Genomic DNA, 19,007 nt, shown 5'->3' with positions numbered 1-19,007 from the left:
AAATCGTACTCCGGTAATTGAGATAAATACTTGTTGGATGTAATTCCTCGACATGATGCAAAAGATGCAAAAAGGTTGAAATTCCGATTTTCCGATCATTGTGAATGCCGCACAACTCTTGTCTACGTCACAGCTGGTCCGCCTCTCCAATACTAATATGATGCGCGCTCGAGAAGAAAGACTTCGACCGAGCGCGTTCCCGCGGGTGTACGGCGCTAATTTACATAGTTTAGTGATCAGAAATTCTCCTGGGAAAAAAAATCCATGTTGTTACATACGGACGGACGGCAGATAGTGATCGGTGTTAGAAAACGTGGACAAAACACTGGCGTGCAGTTTTCATGACGTGTTTGGGAGAATAAAAACTGGTTCCGGTGGTGGCGATATTTTTCTGTCAGGAAGTTTGACGTATTCGATTGAAGACTGTGTCTTGCTTTGTTTGGGTTGGGGAAAGTTGTAGACTATGGTTGGACACAGACATCGTACATAAAACTTTGTGCCCATTTCGCTGAAAAAGACTGGGTTTTGTCTCCTTGCATTCAGTTTGCGTCTCCTCTCACGAGCACTCCAGGAACCGCAGGACAAGACAGTGAAGTCTAAACATCGGTGGGGATTATCCAACTTGACTTCGCAACAAATGAGTCTGTGTATGACAAACATATGCAGCGGTTGTCTCTTTGTTTTCTTTTTGCTAGTGTCATTTTAGTCTGTTTTTACTACGAGTCTAAACTTGCATCGCCACCTGAACCAAATTCCTCTTTACTTCTGTTACAAGTCAGGCTTTTGTGTGTTTTTACATGCTTGTATTTAGATTAATTGTCAAGTTACAATGCTTTGCAGTTGTATGCAATGCGTTATAAAACTGTAAAAATGTGTTATACACCAGACTTCTGCGGACTCAAAGCTGGCAACACAGAGGGGGAAAATCTGCAAAGTTAGCAGGAAGAGAGGCCATCAAAATCACGGAAATTGTACGGTCGTTTTCTTTGGCGAGCTGTTACTTACACATGGCTTTCATCCAGGCCATGCAGTTGTTGTTACACCTTGTTTAGTATCTTTTGTTCGCACTTAACACGGTTATGGGCTACAAGTCGTTGTCCTGCACCCCTGAAATCGCTGACATGTAGCGTGACTTCATAAAAAAATGTTCTGGAAATTTGACTTTTCCAAAGATCAGAGGCTGCAGCGGCGCAGAAGTTTGTCTTTGGGCGACAGCTGGAGCTGTCTGATGTAGACTTTTCCATCGAAACATTTTCTGTGTAAAACTCACATCTGTCTGATGTGACCCTGCTTGCTTGTTTGTTTGTTTTTTACCACCTGGAAAGCATCTGTTTGCTTAACTTTCCATTGAAGAAGACAAGTCCCGGTTACCTGGGGGGTCAGCCCCGCCATGACGCCCACTCACAGATGCACACGCTCCGGTGTGTCGTGTGACTGAGGACACCGATGGACGTGAGCAACTGTTGTCCCGAAAGAAGTGAGGCGGCAGGTGAGTGTTGTCGTGAGCTATGCACGTGACAGGGATGACAAGGATGCCAGGGGTGAATTATGCTGCATTCATACGATATAAGAAAAGCCAGCATTTTGCTTGAAGGGGAAAAAAAAATGAGTGCACGTATTTAGTGCATGGGTTCCGTAAACTTATAAAATAATTTTGTAACAATGCGATTACAGATTTTGGAGGCACACTCACATGTGGGATTTAGCAATAACAACTCAACACTTGTTACAGAAAACATAGGTTAATAAATATTTCTATGTAACAAAGTTCGAATAGCACCAGAAAATAATGATTTTCTTAATCACTTTTTGTGATGGTTGAGTTCTAAATGAGGAAGCAGGGTTGCTCAAGTTAATATCTGCCCACAAGTTGTTTCTTTTAGTCTTGAACTTAGTTCCTTCACATCTATTCCTATATGTTTTCAAAGCAGTTAGGCTGCCTGTTATGAATAAAGTGGAACAATTTGAAGCCATGCTGCATCACTAGAACACAGAAAAGCCACATTTTCACAACACCTATTATCTATGCACTTTCTAAGATAATCTTTTCAAAGGTATATTTGAAAGCACCAGTGTGTGTCTACAAGAGACATTTGAAACTTTAGCCAAGGCAAGCTCTTGCTCTTTGCTGAGATAGCAATATTTAAATGTGGTGGCGTGCTCTGAATCAAAAGCACATGTGCACCTGAAACAAGGAGAGACGTCAGGCCAGGGGATTTTGCTGTGAAGCCTCGAGTCCAGATGCATCACTGGCCAGAGACAGAGTGAGGACTGTGGCTGGGAAAAACAGCCTCAGACTAAACACCTCTCGAAACAGACAGAGAAGGGAGGGGGGGGGAGAAAAATCCATGTAAATCCTGCTAGTCCTGGAAATGTGATACAAGGAAAATACAGCAGGCACAGCTGACTGGACTGGTAGAGCACAGCCTTCTTCTCCATTGAATTCCCTGCATTCCACTTGGGAGGTAATTAAAATCAGGAGATGCAGGAGAGAAGATGGTAGCCTGGGGATTTGAGACAGAGGCTAATTGTGGTGTTGTTGACTACATCAACCCCTTGAGATGCACAATTTGAGTTTTCTTTCACAGATCCAGAACTGTACTTAATGAAGAACACTGTGTAGGAAGAGAGAAGATAATGGCTGCGAATATATTGAAGTTACTGTATATCCATGCAGCCATTGGGGGAGTTACAAACCTCATAAACTCTGTGTTATTTAGTAGGGGACAAAATGTCATGAGCATCAAGTTCAAAGGGGTTGAAGGACAATAGTCTTTGGCATCTACTCTGTTGGCAGGGAACATGAGAGTGGCAGCTGAACGTGGCAATGCTCGGCTGACCGCAGATGGACATGCCTGGAGTTCCTGTGGGTGATTATTACCCAGAAATCCACAGAAACCATGCGTTGCCTCAGGTGCCAGTGCTGCCCATTTCATAAACAGATGTAGTTTCCTCCATGCTGTTTTCTTCTCAGCCTTTTACGTGTCCCTTAGTCATTGAGAATTACTGACCTGTGATATGACTAACAAGTTAATCTTGTTTGTAGTAACATAATTTGCTTTACTAAACCTGGCATATACAGTACATATTAAAAGGTTTCTCCATGACTTGTGAAACTAAACATGTCCTTTTCATCCTAGCAGGCTTAAAACACATGCTGTGCCATAACAAAGCTAGTTAAGGTTGAGATAAGCAATCCATCTGTCTTGTTCAACAGAACTGGTGCCAGTGCTGATCATATTAAGCAGGTGTCAGCCATAGATGACAAATAACATTCATTCAGGAAACCAGTTTTAAGTGTTTAAAAAAGAGAGCACTGGTAATGTTTAAGATACTTGGGAGACAAAAGGTCAAATCAGTGCACAAGGTCTCTGATTTACTAAGTCATTCAATCATATATGCTTTACCAATCAGTATCATCCATCATCTGCAGAGTTAATGAAAACATAGATTGTGTTTAAGGACCTCAAAGTCACACGAACACAGGAGTTCTTTTATGTTTTTCTTTGTTGACTCAGTTTAAATTCCACACTTTATTTGTGCAAATGTGGGAGAAACCCTCTCCCCTGAAGCAAATGTATCAGTTTTAAATACTGTTGACACCTTGAACAGGACAAAGAGAATTCACATTGCCACATTCACATCCACAATGGAGTTATAACACAGCCGAGTTAAGTTTCTGCAGCTCGTGCAATCAGAGATGTTTAAGCCTGGTAGATATTTAAAATGGCAGGAAACTCCCCGTAAAAATCATTCTTCCCATGTGAACTATGCCAGACTGATCTCTGCCAGTGCAGCTTGAGTTTCAGCCGTTTCCAATTGTAATTTTTTCTCATCTGCAAAAAAACACATACACACATCCTCACATGCACTGCACACTTTCCCATTCACTCAGGGCCTCAGTCTTTAGGCCTGTGTTCTACTAGTTTGGGCTACATTTTTTACATTCCTGCAAAGAATTGATTTTAAGAGGGGGCTACGGTGTTGTGAACTTGGCTAATGATTACCATTTTCAAACGTCATCTCCTGAGTCATGAGATAAAAAGTTAAAAATTTTCTCCATCGAGATAAAACCAGTGCTGAACCCAATTATTACAAGCATTTTTCTTGTAGCTAATTGATTTTTGTTTTATCTCTACAGGCTGTAGGTGGGTTGGCACAGCAGAGGCAAGTTTCTGAAGACTGGTTCACAGATCACGTACGCAAACATCACCAAAATGAGTAAGTCTCTGATGTTAGACAGACATCCAGTGCATGGTTTCCTCACAGCATGAGATAAAAACAGACCTATGCATTCACACCAAACACCATCCCTGAGGCCAAAGCCTGTGCGAGCTGCTGCTCTATACACTGTCGGGTGAAGGATTGCTTTTCTGCATTGTGTAGATGGGGGTCTGGTTCTCTTTGCTGCCCCAGGGTTTTATGATGTCTGTCCAAACTACACAAGAAGAATATTTTCTCTTAGTAAGTTAGTCCAGTCAAAGCAGAGCTTGCCCTGAGATCAAACGTGGGAATAGGCATATCAAAAACACTCCGTCTCTGGCTCTGACACCATGTCACAACATAGTCTCAATATGTCTGTACTTAAAAATGACCAATTCTTTCCGAACACCTTTTCTATAAAATTAATGCACATAGGAAAATATATAGTGGACTTGACCATGACCTGAAAGCAGCTGGTAGGAGCAGTAGGATTATGGAAATTTTGGATGAATTTAGTTTTAGTTCTGAAACCAGGTTAGAGTTATGTGTCAAATTTCTGTAGCTACAGTGTTACACAGAGTCACTAAGCTGGAAGTGTAGAGCCAGTCAACAATTCAGGTTAGCTTCTTTTAAAGGTGTTTTCTGGTCTTTCTTCAAACATGATGAAAATGGAAATACATTAGACCCACACACTGAAACTGCAAAACTGTGTAGTGTAGTGTTGCATCATGCTGAGTATGGACATGGACGGCTGTTACTTTATATGTATCAATAATAGTGGCCAACATGCTCTTATAATGTTGAATGGAAACAAATTTGATTAAAACATGATATGCTACATACAACACTAACATGGAGATTATTGGAAATAGGATAGGGTAACATATTTTAGGAAAAACTATCAAAATTAACCTTTCAGGAAAATAGTTTTCTGCATTAGATACACAGGTGATTGTGGGTCTATTGCTGAATAGTTTCTGTAGCCATTGTTGCCAGATTTCTTTATTTTCAGATTTTGTAGTTTTGTGGTGAAGTGAATTATGGCCATTGGCATCACATTGTTTCTTATGTGTGTTTTGTCTGTTTGTGCTCTCAGGCACTTTTAGGGGAAAATGTGGTCCCACCACAACTGCAACAGCAGAGTCAATTTGTTTCAGGGTCATTTATTATCAAACATTGTCTTGGTAAGAGAAGCCCTTGAGTGCATAGCGGGTAGTGGGATTTTCCTTATTAAAGGTCCTGATGGATTTACATTCAGAGATCAAGTATGGCCCTTGCTCTGTCTGGCTATTTGGTCCCACAGTGCTTAGGGATACGATATCTTTCTGTCTTTTACTATACACAGACACCATCAATTTTCCAATCTGCTCTCTAATTGTGTATTTTTCCTAACCTGTTATCTGCACCAGATGAGAGGCAGGCTCTGCACTCAATAATGAAGGACCTGGTCGCCCTTCAGATGACGCGGCGCCAGCCTGTGTTGTCATATGACAGCGGCAAACCCAAGACAACAGTTCAGACCAACAGACAGGTGCAGTATAGCTGCGTCATCCCAGACTGATTTGAGGTCTATTTCAAAAGGCTGTATGTGCACAGATTATCTAAAGTAGATTTTGTAGTGTTCTTTTAAAGCAATGTAGCAATGATGGTTACCACTTGGGTAAGATGTTCCCAGTGGCTCAGCTTGCATAGCAGCTGCCATCATTGTTGTTTTGTGTGTTGCCTTGAGTGTGTGAATGGGGGGGGTGTGATATAAGCACTATATTTACCAGACCATTTACCAGGACCCTAAAACCCAACTTTAAACCAGACATGAACAGCCAAGTGTTTTGTTGTGCCCCATAACAATGTAGGATCATCTACTAAAAAGTAAAACAAAAATCTTGATAAAATTGCTTTGAGTACTAAATACTTAAGGGGAGATTAAAACATGAAAACAGAATCAATTTTAAAAAATTTGCAAAGCTAAAACTAAACATGCAGGATGTGATTTGATGTGATATTTTTTTTAGCTGTGTCCAATATATACTATTTAATGTATATAATCCATGCATTAGATTCAATTAAGAGGTCAGGATGACTTTGTAATTTATTTATCCCCAGTGTGGAGATTATCTGTTATTATCAAGGACACCTTGAAATGTGGCCACTGAGCCACAGCTGTCCCTCCTATATGCTGAAAAAGTATTACTTTAGCCTCAGTACCATAGGTGTGTCAACTCCACATTTTTTAAATATGGACTGCTGCTGTAAAAAAGCGCTATGTATTTTGGTATCACCCATTCATATTCCCTTTGCCAGTGGTATTTCCCCTTGGCCCACACACTTAGCTAATTTTGCATAATGTCACATGAAATCCCACGATAGCCACCCACTATGAAGCTCCTTCATCTGAAATGTATTAAATCCATTTATTTTCAAGTCATTTTCTAAAAATATATTCAGAGTTTGTGGAAAATTGGCCAGTAGCCCACCTACCCTCCCCTTTTACCAGTATGATTGAGGTGCAGCTGCAGAGAAAAGCCAAAGCAAAGCATACAGATCATGTTCTGTGTAGTATTTTCTTAAAACCAAAGGCTGTCCCTCTGGGAAAGACAGTGTCTATCATTTCCTTAGTTTAATAACTCAACAGTTGTGCTTATTATGAGTTGAAGTGGGTTTACATAAATGTTAAAGCAGCGAAAGACATAAAGTGACATGTTTTTCTAGTGAACAAACTTTGTGTAAGATCTACAAATGAAGACATGACATGCACAACTTAGTCTTGAAGTACTGCAGCTCTCAAACATCAAGTTGTTTAAATTGTATAACATCAGAAATGTTAGAAATCCTGTGTCTGCTCCCTAACCTGCCTTCTCTGCTTTCCCTCAGGATGATGTCAGGATAAAGTTTGAGTTTTCAGGAGAGAGGAGGTGAGTTTATTTATATACGTGTTGTGTGGGAAGGTATTTTATATTAACTCATCTACACAGAGTATCTATATGCAATAGATGAAGAGATATAAACACACTCACTCACACGTACCAGTTCATGAGAAAGAACACATCTCAGCGTCAAACAGACCCTCCAGCACTTAATTCAGACTGGTATGTGAGCTGGAGAATAGAAGAGGAAAGGACTGTGGTTAGTCTGTGGCCGCTAGCACAAACCACAAATATGTAAGGTGTACTTAGAGGAATCTGCACTCGCTAAAAACAGCAACTTGTATGTGTTTTACTTGCATGTGTGCATCCAGCTCAAAAGCAGTTTCTATAGCAGTTTCTATACAAATGGCTTATAATCCATCTGTCTGTATGATATCTTTTTTTTTGTAGGATCCTGATGTTTGGACGACCTGTGCAGTTTGAGGAAATACAGCAGAAAGTCAAGACTGTCTTTGGGCAGCAGCTAGACCTTCATTATATGAACAATGAGGTAAGATGGTGTCTCTTGTGTTTTTACTTCCTTATTCTGGCTCTTACCTTCAGCTCTTTCTGTTCAATGTCTGATCAATGAGTCTAGACATGCTCAGACTGAAAATAATGGACTGAGTGATTGTAAAAAGGTAAAAATAATTAATTAACCTGCCTTTCATTTTTCAGTTAATTGTTAAGTCTTAGAGATGTCTAATAAAAAAATCAGTAAATTAATTTTTTCACTTGCCGTGCATAGCATCATTTCTGTAATTTCATATCTTTTTACAGTGTTCAAAGATAGCATGTACGGATGTTCTGTTTAATCCAACTAAGAATCTAAAGGTTTCTAAGATGTTTAGTTTCCACTACAAATAAAGCAGAAAACTTCCTCATTTAAGGGAATATTCATGTCGAAATACTTGGAGCCCCTTTGTCTGCTTCCTTTTCTTCAGGACGATGTTTGTTTAGATTGAGAATGGGCTAATTTTTTTCAGCTACAGGCATGACATATCTGTAAACATGCCTTCATTAGTCTTAATTGTTATGGTACGATTTGCATTTACATTCACTTTATTAGGTACAGAAGAGATGGTTCTAAAGTTTTGGCCACCCTATTTACAATAAATGAGGGGGCCAAAAATGTCAGGACCACCTCTTCTTATAATGCACTCCAGTACGAATCGACTACCCACCATAACTTCAATAATAAACAGAGTGTAGAATTATCACATTTCTGACATTTCCAACTTAAAAACAGAAACAATTGTTAATTGTGTTATGTTTGTTCTTATGTGATTTTTATAACTTGGTTCCTGGCAGTTGTCCATCCCTCTCAGAGTTCAGGATGACTTGGACAAGGCAATCGACCTGTTAGATCGAAGCTCCAACATGAAGAGCATCAAGATCCTGCTGATCACTCAGGAGCACAGCAATGTGAGACACACTCATTCTCAAGCACACACACACACACACACACACACACACTGGGTGTGTACTTACAGTGTAGCATTGCACCACTGCCATTTCTTCACCACAAAGTCATGTTGTGAAAAATCAAGGTTCCTCATTCTACCTCCTGACATGAGGCCATTGTTTGATTGTTTGTTTTGGTCTCGTTTAAACCTCCTGTCCTCCCTCGCTGTTATTTAATGTAGGCCTCCTCACCCTCCCACCAGTCCAGTAAACAGGTGAGGATCAAGTCCTCCCAGTCCACTGGAGACGTCAGCACGGTGTACCAATCCGCTGAGCCCAGAGGGCGCCATCTATCAACTGGTACATATCTTTAAAGTGCATTCAAAGTTCTTCTCTAATCTTACTGTACTAACATGGTTCACACATCTATTCAAAAGAGGAAATGGAGACATATACTTTCAGAAGCCTCATCAATTTGTTAATTTCCCTTTCTGCCACCCTCTCTCTTCCTCTGTCGCTGTTCTCGTATCACAAAAGTCAAAGACTGGATGTGAGTTTGAGTTGTATGAATGTAATCTCAGCTAATACTTGGATGCAGTTATGTTACCTGTACACCCTGGTAAATCAAGGGGTATCAAAGGATTATTTTCATGTACTGTTCAGTATATGGCTGACAATGTTTTGCTCATAACTGCTGTGTTATCCCAGGTTCTCAGAACACAGGGCGTAGCTCACCACCTCCTGGGTATGTGCCTGAACGACAGCAGAGGATTGCCCGCCAAGGTTCTTATACCAGCATAAACAGCGAGGGAGAGTTCATCCCTGAGACCAGTGATCAGTGTGTGAGTCATAGCTGCACAAATAAAGGGGAAAATTCACCTTCATGTAGTCTCCATGTTTATGATCTCAAACTAGTTTGTTCAGATTAACAACTCACCTTCAATAGCTATAAATCTGATTTCTGAAGTTGCATTATTCACTAACAATTTAAAAGGCACTGAAAGTGCTTTAACTGATATTTAAGCAATTTTGTGCACATTTTGGGCAGGAATGATGAATGTTAAAAAGAAATGTATTTGTAGGTAAGGTATTTATTGAGTCTCCAGAACTATTCTCCTATATGCACATTGGAAGCAAGTGTGTTTTAATGAAAAAAAGTTCCAAAGTTTTTATTCATTTTTAAAATTTTGCTCTAAACTAAGCACAAGTGCATACACAGCCTTCATTTTCCATTGTGCCACTATATAGGTGTTGGATCCTTGGAGCAGTGCAGAGAACTCGGTCTCTGGAAGCTGTCAGTCTCTGGACAGCAACTCAGACAGGTGAGCTACGAACAAACAACATTAATACCTAAAACTGCCCGTCTACAGGAGCTCACTACTAAGTAGTTAGTAAACACTTGAATACAGCCTGAGTTATATTTTAGGAAGCCTCTCAACCACTCTCTCTGCCTTCTTGGTTTTCCTCTTACAGCCCTTCTTTGAGGAAGTCTCGAATGCACAGAGCCAAAAGTTACCCTGATAATCGCCAGGAGTGCTCAGGTGAGAGAAGCTTAGATAAAATATCTTTCTATTAGCACCAAGCTCTAACTTTCACATAGACATGTGAATGGAACACATTCACATCTTAGAGGATAAAGATTAGTAAAAAGCACTTTTAGATTTCACAGTGGTTTATGTTAAGAGAAAACAAAGCACTGCATTATCGACTGCTAACAAAAAAAAACTTTGTTAGCCCAGGCCTCGAAGCATATGAAAACTGAGGTTAAAGATTTGCTAATTTGATAAATAAATCTGCTCTTTAAAGTCAGTGTTTGCTTGTTAGTGACTTCAGAATTAATTTAAATACTGTGAACCAGCTGAAAGCCTCTGTGAAATGTATTTTTAAGTTTATACACACTGTGCCTCTCTTTTAAATATGAGCTACACGACAGGTGATAAAGTAGCAAGTGAATGATGTATGACACACTGTACAATAGCTAAACAGTGGTCGGTTGGGGTAATTTTTAATCCTGCTGACGTTTGACCTTTGAATTTTTGCTTTCAGACAGGGAAAATCATGTGTATGACAGGGTAGTGGGAAAGGGAGGCACCTTTCCTCGTAGGTATCACGTCTCCTTACATCACAAAGACCACAGTGAAGGTAGGAAAATTAGTTTATCCCTCTCTTTAGTTTTTCTCCCCTTTGTCTGTGTCATTCATTCATTATGTGAAATTAACCTTGGCCAGCCATTTGTTGGGTCTCTGTCAGGTCGTCGAACATTTCCACGGATTCGTCGCCCCCAGGGAAACCTGTTCACACTGGTGCCCTCACGTCGGTCACTCAATGGCAGCGAAGACAGTCTGGGCAGCTGGCAGCTAGTCGATGCCCAGGGCAGACTGCGTCCCCAGGACCGCTCTGTTGCCCATAAATGTGAGATTTGATCCAGCCGAAGTCTAATCATATAATCAGTTTTTCATCACTGTTTACTCTTAGCAAGATAAAAGATCTAAATAAACAATTAGTAACACTTTGCAACTATAATGCAGGGCAGTACAATAATAAAAGTAAGAAATGCTTTGTTTTAAAAAATGACTAAATGTGGATCGTTAAATACACATCAGTTCAGGTCAATGGAACACTCCAACATTTTGTGAATTACAGCTTGCATTCTTACCCGAGAATCAGATAAAAGGATCGATAACAAATTAAATTTGGGGCAATTTGCACAGTTGTTTAGCCTAGCTTACCACAAAGCCTGCAGGCTGGGGGGAAACTGTCTCATAAGGAAGTGTGTTTAGAAAGTATAAATTCATATGAATTTGAATTTTTTCTTAATGTTACTGTCTCTTTCCTGTGGCATGTTGAATTGTAGTATATAAACAAACAGCTAAGAGCGTGTGTTTGTTTCTTTTTCAGCACCCAGTGCTCCATTGACGTGGCGGCGTGGGAAGCTTCTGGGCCAGGGAGCATTTGGACGGGTTTACCTATGTTATGATGTAGATACTGGGAGGGAGCTGGCTGCCAAACAAGTCCAGTTTGATCCTGACAGTCCTGAGACCAGCAAGGTGAGATATGAATAGTTAGGTTACAGCCATGTTTTCACACACAGCAAGTTCAGTTTCTCTACACATGTTCACTCTGTAATGCACCCAAGCACAATTGAGCATTGGGCCCTTTGTGATTTGCTCCATTTGTTCTCCAGTACTGTTCTGAATCTTGCTTTTGCTTTTAAATTGTTCTTCTTGCTGCACTGTTGACATTGAATGTATACATTTTGCTACAGTACTTCTGGAGCACAAAGTACATCATTTCCTTGCTATTTTTACAGTACAGCTAATGTCTTAATGTCTTATAACTGGAACATATTAAACCAATAACCAATTACAAGTCTACATGACTGTTTAAATCAAGAATGAACTCATATGTTATGCACATTAATCCGTTTAGTTCATTATGCTGCAATGCAGGTAGTTGTCATGACAGACTAACCACCGTAAAAAAGAACTGTTTAAGTAGGTTTTAGTTGGGATTTAGCCACATTGAAAGAGAAAATATTCAATACACAGGAAATAAATTCAGTAACTCAAGAAGTGAAGCGTATCAAAGAGGTTTCCTTCCCCCCCCCCTTCTCCATTTTAATTTCTTTTCCTGTCTGCCACAGAAAAAACATGCACTGTCACTTCCTGTGTCTAAAAGCAGCTGAATGTTTTGGTGGTGGTGGAAGGCGACCGGTCAGCGTTGCCTTGGCCCTCTACCACCTCCTCATACCCCCACCCCCCAGCTTGTAACAGATGTGAATAAGCTGTTTCTATTGAACCAGCTTCTGTTTTGGGACTTAGGAATTACATTGTGTGTCACAAATTTCCCTCTGCCCCCGCCTATCTGTTGTGGCCTTGTTTTCTGAAGTAAACACAGGAACTTCTTTTGAGGAACTGTGCTGTTGGCTTTGATTTACTGCTCTGCTTTATTTTTCAGTTTTGGCAGATTCCACATGGAGTCATAAATTACTGTTAGTCATCCCTGTGTTTATGGTTATGTTAGTTTGTCATCAGTGGTAACAGATAAAACAGAGCATGTGGGGAATGGCCATATCCAACAAAATGGAAATGTTGTTTCCAGATCAACAATGACTCACTGCTTTTATTTCATTTTTATTAATATTGGTAAAATGTTGTTTGAAGTGTATAACTTCCCTTTTTCTAATTGTTTTGGTATAGGAGGTCAGCGCTTTGGAGTGTGAAATCCAGTTGCTAAAAAATCTGCATCATGAGCGTATTGTTCAGTACTACGGTTGTCTGAGGGACCACAATGAGAAGACTCTCACTATTTTCATGGAGTACATGCCAGGGGTGAGTCCTTGCAGGTTTTACATCACAGCTCCAAACTGGGTGTTTTCTTAAGTTAAAAGCTAGAAATAATTTTAGAAACCTCAGCCAATGTGTTCAGTCATGTTGTATCTGATGTTATTTTGAAAAACTATTTTATTTTAAACTCAGGCTATGACACAGCAGGAGAGGAATCAAAGGACAGCAAATACTTACTGTGTTTTAAATTAATATTAAGGTAGTTATGCAGCCAGCTTCTTCTCTCTTCTTCGAAAAACTAGAAACATGGGGGTAGAATATGAAATGTACAAACTAAAGCACAAAAAGAACTTAAACAATTCCTTTGTTTTCAAGTTTAATCACTGAATAACTAACAATAGAACTTTCCAGCATTGTTTTCGCTTCTTCCAGCTTGCCTGGCTATCACAGACCCCATTATTTTGCTGTCCATTTTTGGTCAAATCATCGGATGTGATAAAAATGCAGACCCAAATGTGCTAAAGGAAAAAAGGGGATTACATTGGTCAGGCTTTAAAGGCCTTAAAAAATGACAGAGATCTTTCAGGTGCCAGATTCAAGGTGCATGTGCCAGGTTACTCCATGGATCCTTAGCTCAGCCTTAGTCTTTTGGTTACACTGGTGTCCTAAATCAGTATAATACAATGCGTGTGCCTTTCTTTATATTAGGGCTCTGTCAAAGACCAGCTGAAGGCTTATGGGGCCCTAACAGAAAATGTGACCCGGAAGTACACAAGACAGATTCTGGAAGGCATGTCCTATCTGCACAGCAACATGATCGTACACAGGGACATCAAAGGTATTCATGTTTGACTACAGAGGCCCGAGCATTTTACTGTTTAGACAGTTTATAAATGTTTATAACGTGTTTTAATATATATGTTGTATATATATATATATATGTTATATATGATGTTTGGATCTTTTTGTGTGTGGAGGACAGTTGGTGAGATAAAATATTTACATGTTTCCCATCAACTCTGGCTCTTAGGTGCCAACATTCTACGGGATTCAGCAGGCAACGTAAAGTTGGGAGATTTTGGTGCCAGCAAAAGGCTTCAAACCATCTGCATGTCTGGCACCGGCATCCGTTCTGTAACCGGCACCCCTTACTGGATGAGCCCGGAGGTGATCAGCGGAGAGGGCTACGGCAGAAAGGCTGATGTCTGGTAAGACGTAGCTAATGCATAAGTACTGATGCATTCGAAATGCCTTCACTCAAAGAGATTATCGTGAGTTGGATCCCAGATCACCGTGGGTTGAGGGGGTTTGAGGCGAGTGTGAGAGATGGCAAAATACTGCCTGTTACTCATAAAGTGGCAGGAGTAGTGTTCTTAAGGGAAAACAACTTAAATAGTGAGGAGCTGCTGTGTGTAACCCTCTTCCTACCACACTCCCACACACAGAGCAGCAAACATTCCCTTGTGCAATCTGACTGAGCGGTAACCAGCCATTGATGTGATTGGCTGAATGCCAGTCAGACAGGTCGTAACAGAGTTTGGTATGTTCCAGGATGACAGCCTGGGCTGGAGGGGGGTAATGCTCCCAGGAGGGTCTCAACCTCCCAAACAGGTGGAGTAGGCCCTCTGCAGACAGCAAGTGTAAAAGTTTCCATCCAAAACAGTCCCTCAAAGCTTTAGTGTTGTTTTTAGTGTAGCTGAGACATTCTATGTGGCATCTGTTTCAGCTTGTTATGTTAACTCAAGTGGAGAATAAACATATTCAAAACCAATCATGTGCTTTTTACAGGAGCCTTGGTTGTACAGTGGTGGAAATGCTGACAGAAAAGCCTCCATGGGCTGAATACGAGGCCATGGCAGCCATATTCAAGATCGCCACCCAGCCCACCAACCCACTGCTGCCTGTAAACACCTCTGACCAGGCACGGGACTTTATTCACTGCATCTTTGTGGAGGCCAAACACAGGCCAAGTGCTGAGGAGCTGCTCAGACATCCCTTCTCCCAGATTCTGTGCTGAAACCTGCATTGTTTCTGAACTTAAAGCACAGAGTAGCAGAGTGGCCTCAGCAATATCTGCAGCAACAGAAAACCAAACATGGCTTGTGGCAAGTGGCATGGACATCACCGTTGTGCCCACTGATCTTCTAACACAATTCTGATGCTTTAAAGAGTCGATGCCGACACAAGTTCGAAGAACAGACAGTTTGAAAACTGCATTTGATGCCTTTAAACCAATGCCAGTACATTGTCTTATGAGTCACCACCAGGGGGAAACAAAACACAGACTAAGCATCTGTTCCTGTTACAGTTGCAGTATCAAGTCATAGCTCACGCACCAGCTATATCTTCATTAAATATCCACTCCTGTGTTTACATTCACTTAGTGGGCAGTTATGACACATGACAGGAAGCGCTTAAGTGTTTGACTTTTAGATATTTAGTTGAGCTGCATTAGTTAAATTAAAGCCGGATTAAAGCTCTCTTTAGCCCTGAGGATGTTGTCTGCCATTGGTGCACTACAGTGTTAATTAGTTTGGTTTTTCTCTTGGCAATACTGCTTATTCCTATTCCTGCTTTGTAACAAAGGAAACACCAACCCTAGAGCAAGACCTCTGCTAAAAGATATTTAAGCTATTTGTGATGCACTTTGCATACATTTGTGTAAATTGAATGAAACACAGATGAAGCAGTGTCACATAGACATATGTGTAGAGTAGCTACACTGGAGATAAATAACATATAGTTCAGCTAATCAAAAATTAAATAGTAAATAAGCTAATGCATATTTTGGTTTCAGCCCCTCCGAAGATGGAATACATAATTTTGCATGGCTCAGTAATCAGAAATTCATGACAAGATAAATGCAAAATATCAATAACTGCAGTAGCACATGAACTGTAGCTCAGTTTTTGCCTCTTGTGTATTACCACTACAATCAAGTCTCTGCAAGCATTTTCTGTGAGAAATACAGTTTATTCATGTGACTCTGAAGGAGAGAAAAGGCTGTGAAGGGGTTTCCAGAATCATCAAAGACTCATTTAACAAACTGAATGAAAAAATATTCAGCCTGTTAGTTTTGCTCATTTTGTGCCTGTTTGGATCAGGAACCTAATTTTATTTTTTATTTTTTTTTATCCCTTTGGGACTCTTTCGTAACAGTGATGGGATTTGTTGCATGACCATATGGATTTCACTGTATTTAGTTTTCAGATAAATTTTTTTTGCTCTGTGACTTGAAAGTAATTGTAATAAATGAAAGACAACAACTGAAGCTATAGAGCTTCAGAGATATAAATCTTAATCCTTCACGCTATCAGTACTGCTGTCCACTTACCTGTAAGCGTAAAAGGAGAGTCTGGGGCCACCTGAATGCATTTGGGGAAATTAAGAGAATCAATATTTTACAGGAGATTTCTTAAGAATATCAATTTAACATTAAAGTAAATTATCATGTAATGCTGAAGAAAGACTTTTTAAAATACCCCATCCCAGCCTTGTTCTACCTATCGCCTCAATGTGACTTCTACTTCTGCTTGGCATCTTGTATTTCCTCAGTATCACAGATGTTCTCGGGCTACAAAGTGCCAATGAATTATCGTATGGACCTGGTATCCGCTGCATGTGAGAGGAAATCAGACAATATTTGTTAGTTATACAAATGTAAAGCTTTATTTGAAATTGAGTTCTGTTGTATTTGCCTAAGATGACATTGTCCATGTGTGTCTGGCCAAAACATCCCTGACTGAGCACCCTTAGTTTAAGGATCAATTTCAAATCAGATGCACTTTTATGTAAAAAGAATGTTGTGATGCTATTTTTGTCTTTACCAAATTGATTTGTTTTTTTACTTCCAATGTGAATATGATTTCAGTTTTATTTATGTCCCCATGCCCATTTCAATTAGATTTTATAAGCAAATATATATAAATATATATGTATAAATATATTTTTTATATTTAGACTGTGTCAAATTAAATGATACTTACAGTGACGTGAAAAGTAAACCATTAAAAGAAGCAGCTGGTTTTGCAGGCAGTACAGAATTGGGGTTTATAAATATAAAATGGGTGGAAAACGAACTCTGGCACCACGGGTCTCAAAATGCTCACATCCTTTGCTATACAATTAAATGACAGTATTACCGTTTTTTGTTTTTTTTTACTCAAATGCTTTGAAGCATCTGAGTTCTCATGGGTAAAACCTTTAAATGCTCACAAACTCACAAAAGACACTGCTAAGATAGTTTTTGTGTAATCTCAGTGTTATTAAAATGGTTATTAGTATGTAATTGTGTGTGGGTGCTTGTGCTTTGTTTTGAGCCAAAGGATAAGTGCCAGAGATCAGAGGATGTCAGAGTTCGCCGTTCAACCCAAGTGACGACTTTGTTTATCCCAGCGTTCAGACAACAAGTCCAGTAATGAATGAATTTCTGGGCAAAGGGCTTGCTGCTGTTGCCTCAACGCTAAATTGAGAACATTTCTACAGGGCTGCTACACGCTAAAGGCAGCTAAAATATGTTCAGTGTGAAATTAATGTGGTTCTGAGAAAAAGGACCCTGGGATAAGCAAATGAATACAAACTAGTTGTTAGAAATGTACCTTACTTGTAAATGTATGACTATGTATCATGACAGGACTTGCAGTGCAAAGTCTGATGTATCAAATCTATTTTACAGCAAGAAAAGAAAAAAGTATATAGTGTCATTTCCTCTTTCCAAAGCAAATAAATTGTTTATAAAAATTCTGTCAATTTGATGTATACTGATTTGCGTAGGAGATTAGTTAGGACAATAGCTCATACAGGCTCAGTGAGTCCAGTAAATGAAAGGACACAGGAGACTGGGCTCATTGTTAGCAGTAAGAAGCTTGTTGATTAATGCATTTATTTTTCCTCTCTTTCTCCCTCTCTCTCATTTTTTTCTTCTTCTCCTTTGCTCTTTCACTCTTCTCATGAGGAAAAAACAGGAGACAGACACAGGAAGGACAGATTTTGTGCAAGACACATTGTGTTTAACTAAAGGCCTTTTCCTGGACTTTGTGTCATACACTGCTTTTGATAGTTGGGTGTTAATTGCCTTTATTTTATTTATTACATTGTACATAAACGACACAGTGTCCACCATTAAATATAAATGTTGCCATTTGATGCAGTGAATCAGAGTTAGCTTAAAGCTACTTTTCCTCTGCAGTTTCCCTTTCAGATCACATCAAAAAACAATCATCAAAATAACCAACTTTTAATAAAACAAAATACACCACATGATAAACTATCAAAAACAGCAATAACCCTGATTAGTGTCCACAGATTTGAACATGAGAAGAATTGGTTCATCCCAGTTTGCCCTCATTCTTCTTTTTAAACAAGAGGTCAGGTCTGATCCTTGTTACAGAAGAAAACATTACTTACATTTTTTACAGGAAACATAAGTAAATGAACATGATGAAAATATATTCAACATGCCAGAGGTGGGTGATTCTAATGTGTAATATCTTTAAGATTGAAGAAGAACACAGGGAGCTGGTATCTGTGTAGTGTTGAGGTTATCTTTTCTGTCCCTGTTGCTCTTTATCCTCCTTTTCTCAGGGCGACTGTGATTCAGGAGGTAGAGCAGTCGTCAAGCATTGCCTGGATTGATGGTTATGTTCCCGACCACGCTTTCACCTTTGGAAGTGTGCTTGAGCAAGACACTGAACCCCAGACTAGTTGCTCCTGGTGACTGCAGGCCAGTCCCCGTTGGTTTGTGATTATGTATGCAAATAGGTGAATGACAAGCAGTGTGTAGTGCTTCCAGTACCAATAAGTTAGAAAGGTGTTACATAAGTGCAGACAGTTTACCTTCAGATATCTGTGTAAGGGAAGAGCCGAATTCTTTCGAACCGACCAGCGATGTTTAGCTTAGTCAGGCTATAGTCTCTTGTTTGATGAAACCCTTTGTTTTCTGGAATATGGTCATTACAATTTACAGAATATTTTTTTATGTGTGAGATTCAAACGTGTGGTTTTGACAAAGGTTTACAACCTGAGTTAATTGCTCTACTCATTATGTGCTGTATTTGTGTGGTATGCAGATCTGTCTGTGTGGTTCGTTTGACCCCCAGCATTCCTGCTGACAAGCAGACTCTAACTTCAGGCCAGAACTGGCTCTTCACCGACTCTCTTTGTGGCTGTGCTCTGTTTGGACCCAGTGGTGCTGAGTCATATCTGCAGCCTG

At 39.9% G+C, this 19,007-nt stretch overlaps 1 protein-coding gene across 1 annotated transcript; it reads left to right on the top strand.

Annotated features, from left to right (window-relative positions):
* The first annotated feature begins 152 nt into the window (after positions 1–152).
* Positions 153–17,539, top strand: map3k3 (mitogen-activated protein kinase kinase kinase 3). The gene is made up of 17 exons (XM_067478025.1): positions 153–1,489; positions 4,142–4,221; positions 5,613–5,734; positions 7,075–7,115; positions 7,518–7,617; positions 8,418–8,531; positions 8,753–8,870; positions 9,219–9,352; positions 9,759–9,832; positions 9,984–10,051; positions 10,557–10,652; positions 10,761–10,922; positions 11,409–11,557; positions 12,710–12,841; positions 13,505–13,634; positions 13,827–14,004; positions 14,585–17,539. The coding sequence occupies exons 2-17, from the start codon at positions 4,218–4,220 to the stop codon at positions 14,811–14,813; spliced, it is 1,851 nt and encodes a 616-aa protein (XP_067334126.1). The 5' UTR covers positions 153–1,489; positions 4,142–4,217; the 3' UTR covers positions 14,814–17,539.
* Positions 17,540–19,007: the final 1,468 nt, after the last annotated feature.

The sequence above is a fragment of the Channa argus genome, chromosome 15, assembly GCF_033026475.1.
Source record: "Channa argus isolate prfri chromosome 15, Channa argus male v1.0, whole genome shotgun sequence".
NCBI lineage: Eukaryota > Metazoa > Chordata > Actinopteri > Anabantiformes > Channidae > Channa > Channa argus.
The sequence above is the reverse complement of the archived record's forward strand: the minus strand, read 5'-3'. Positions and strand labels throughout refer to the sequence as shown.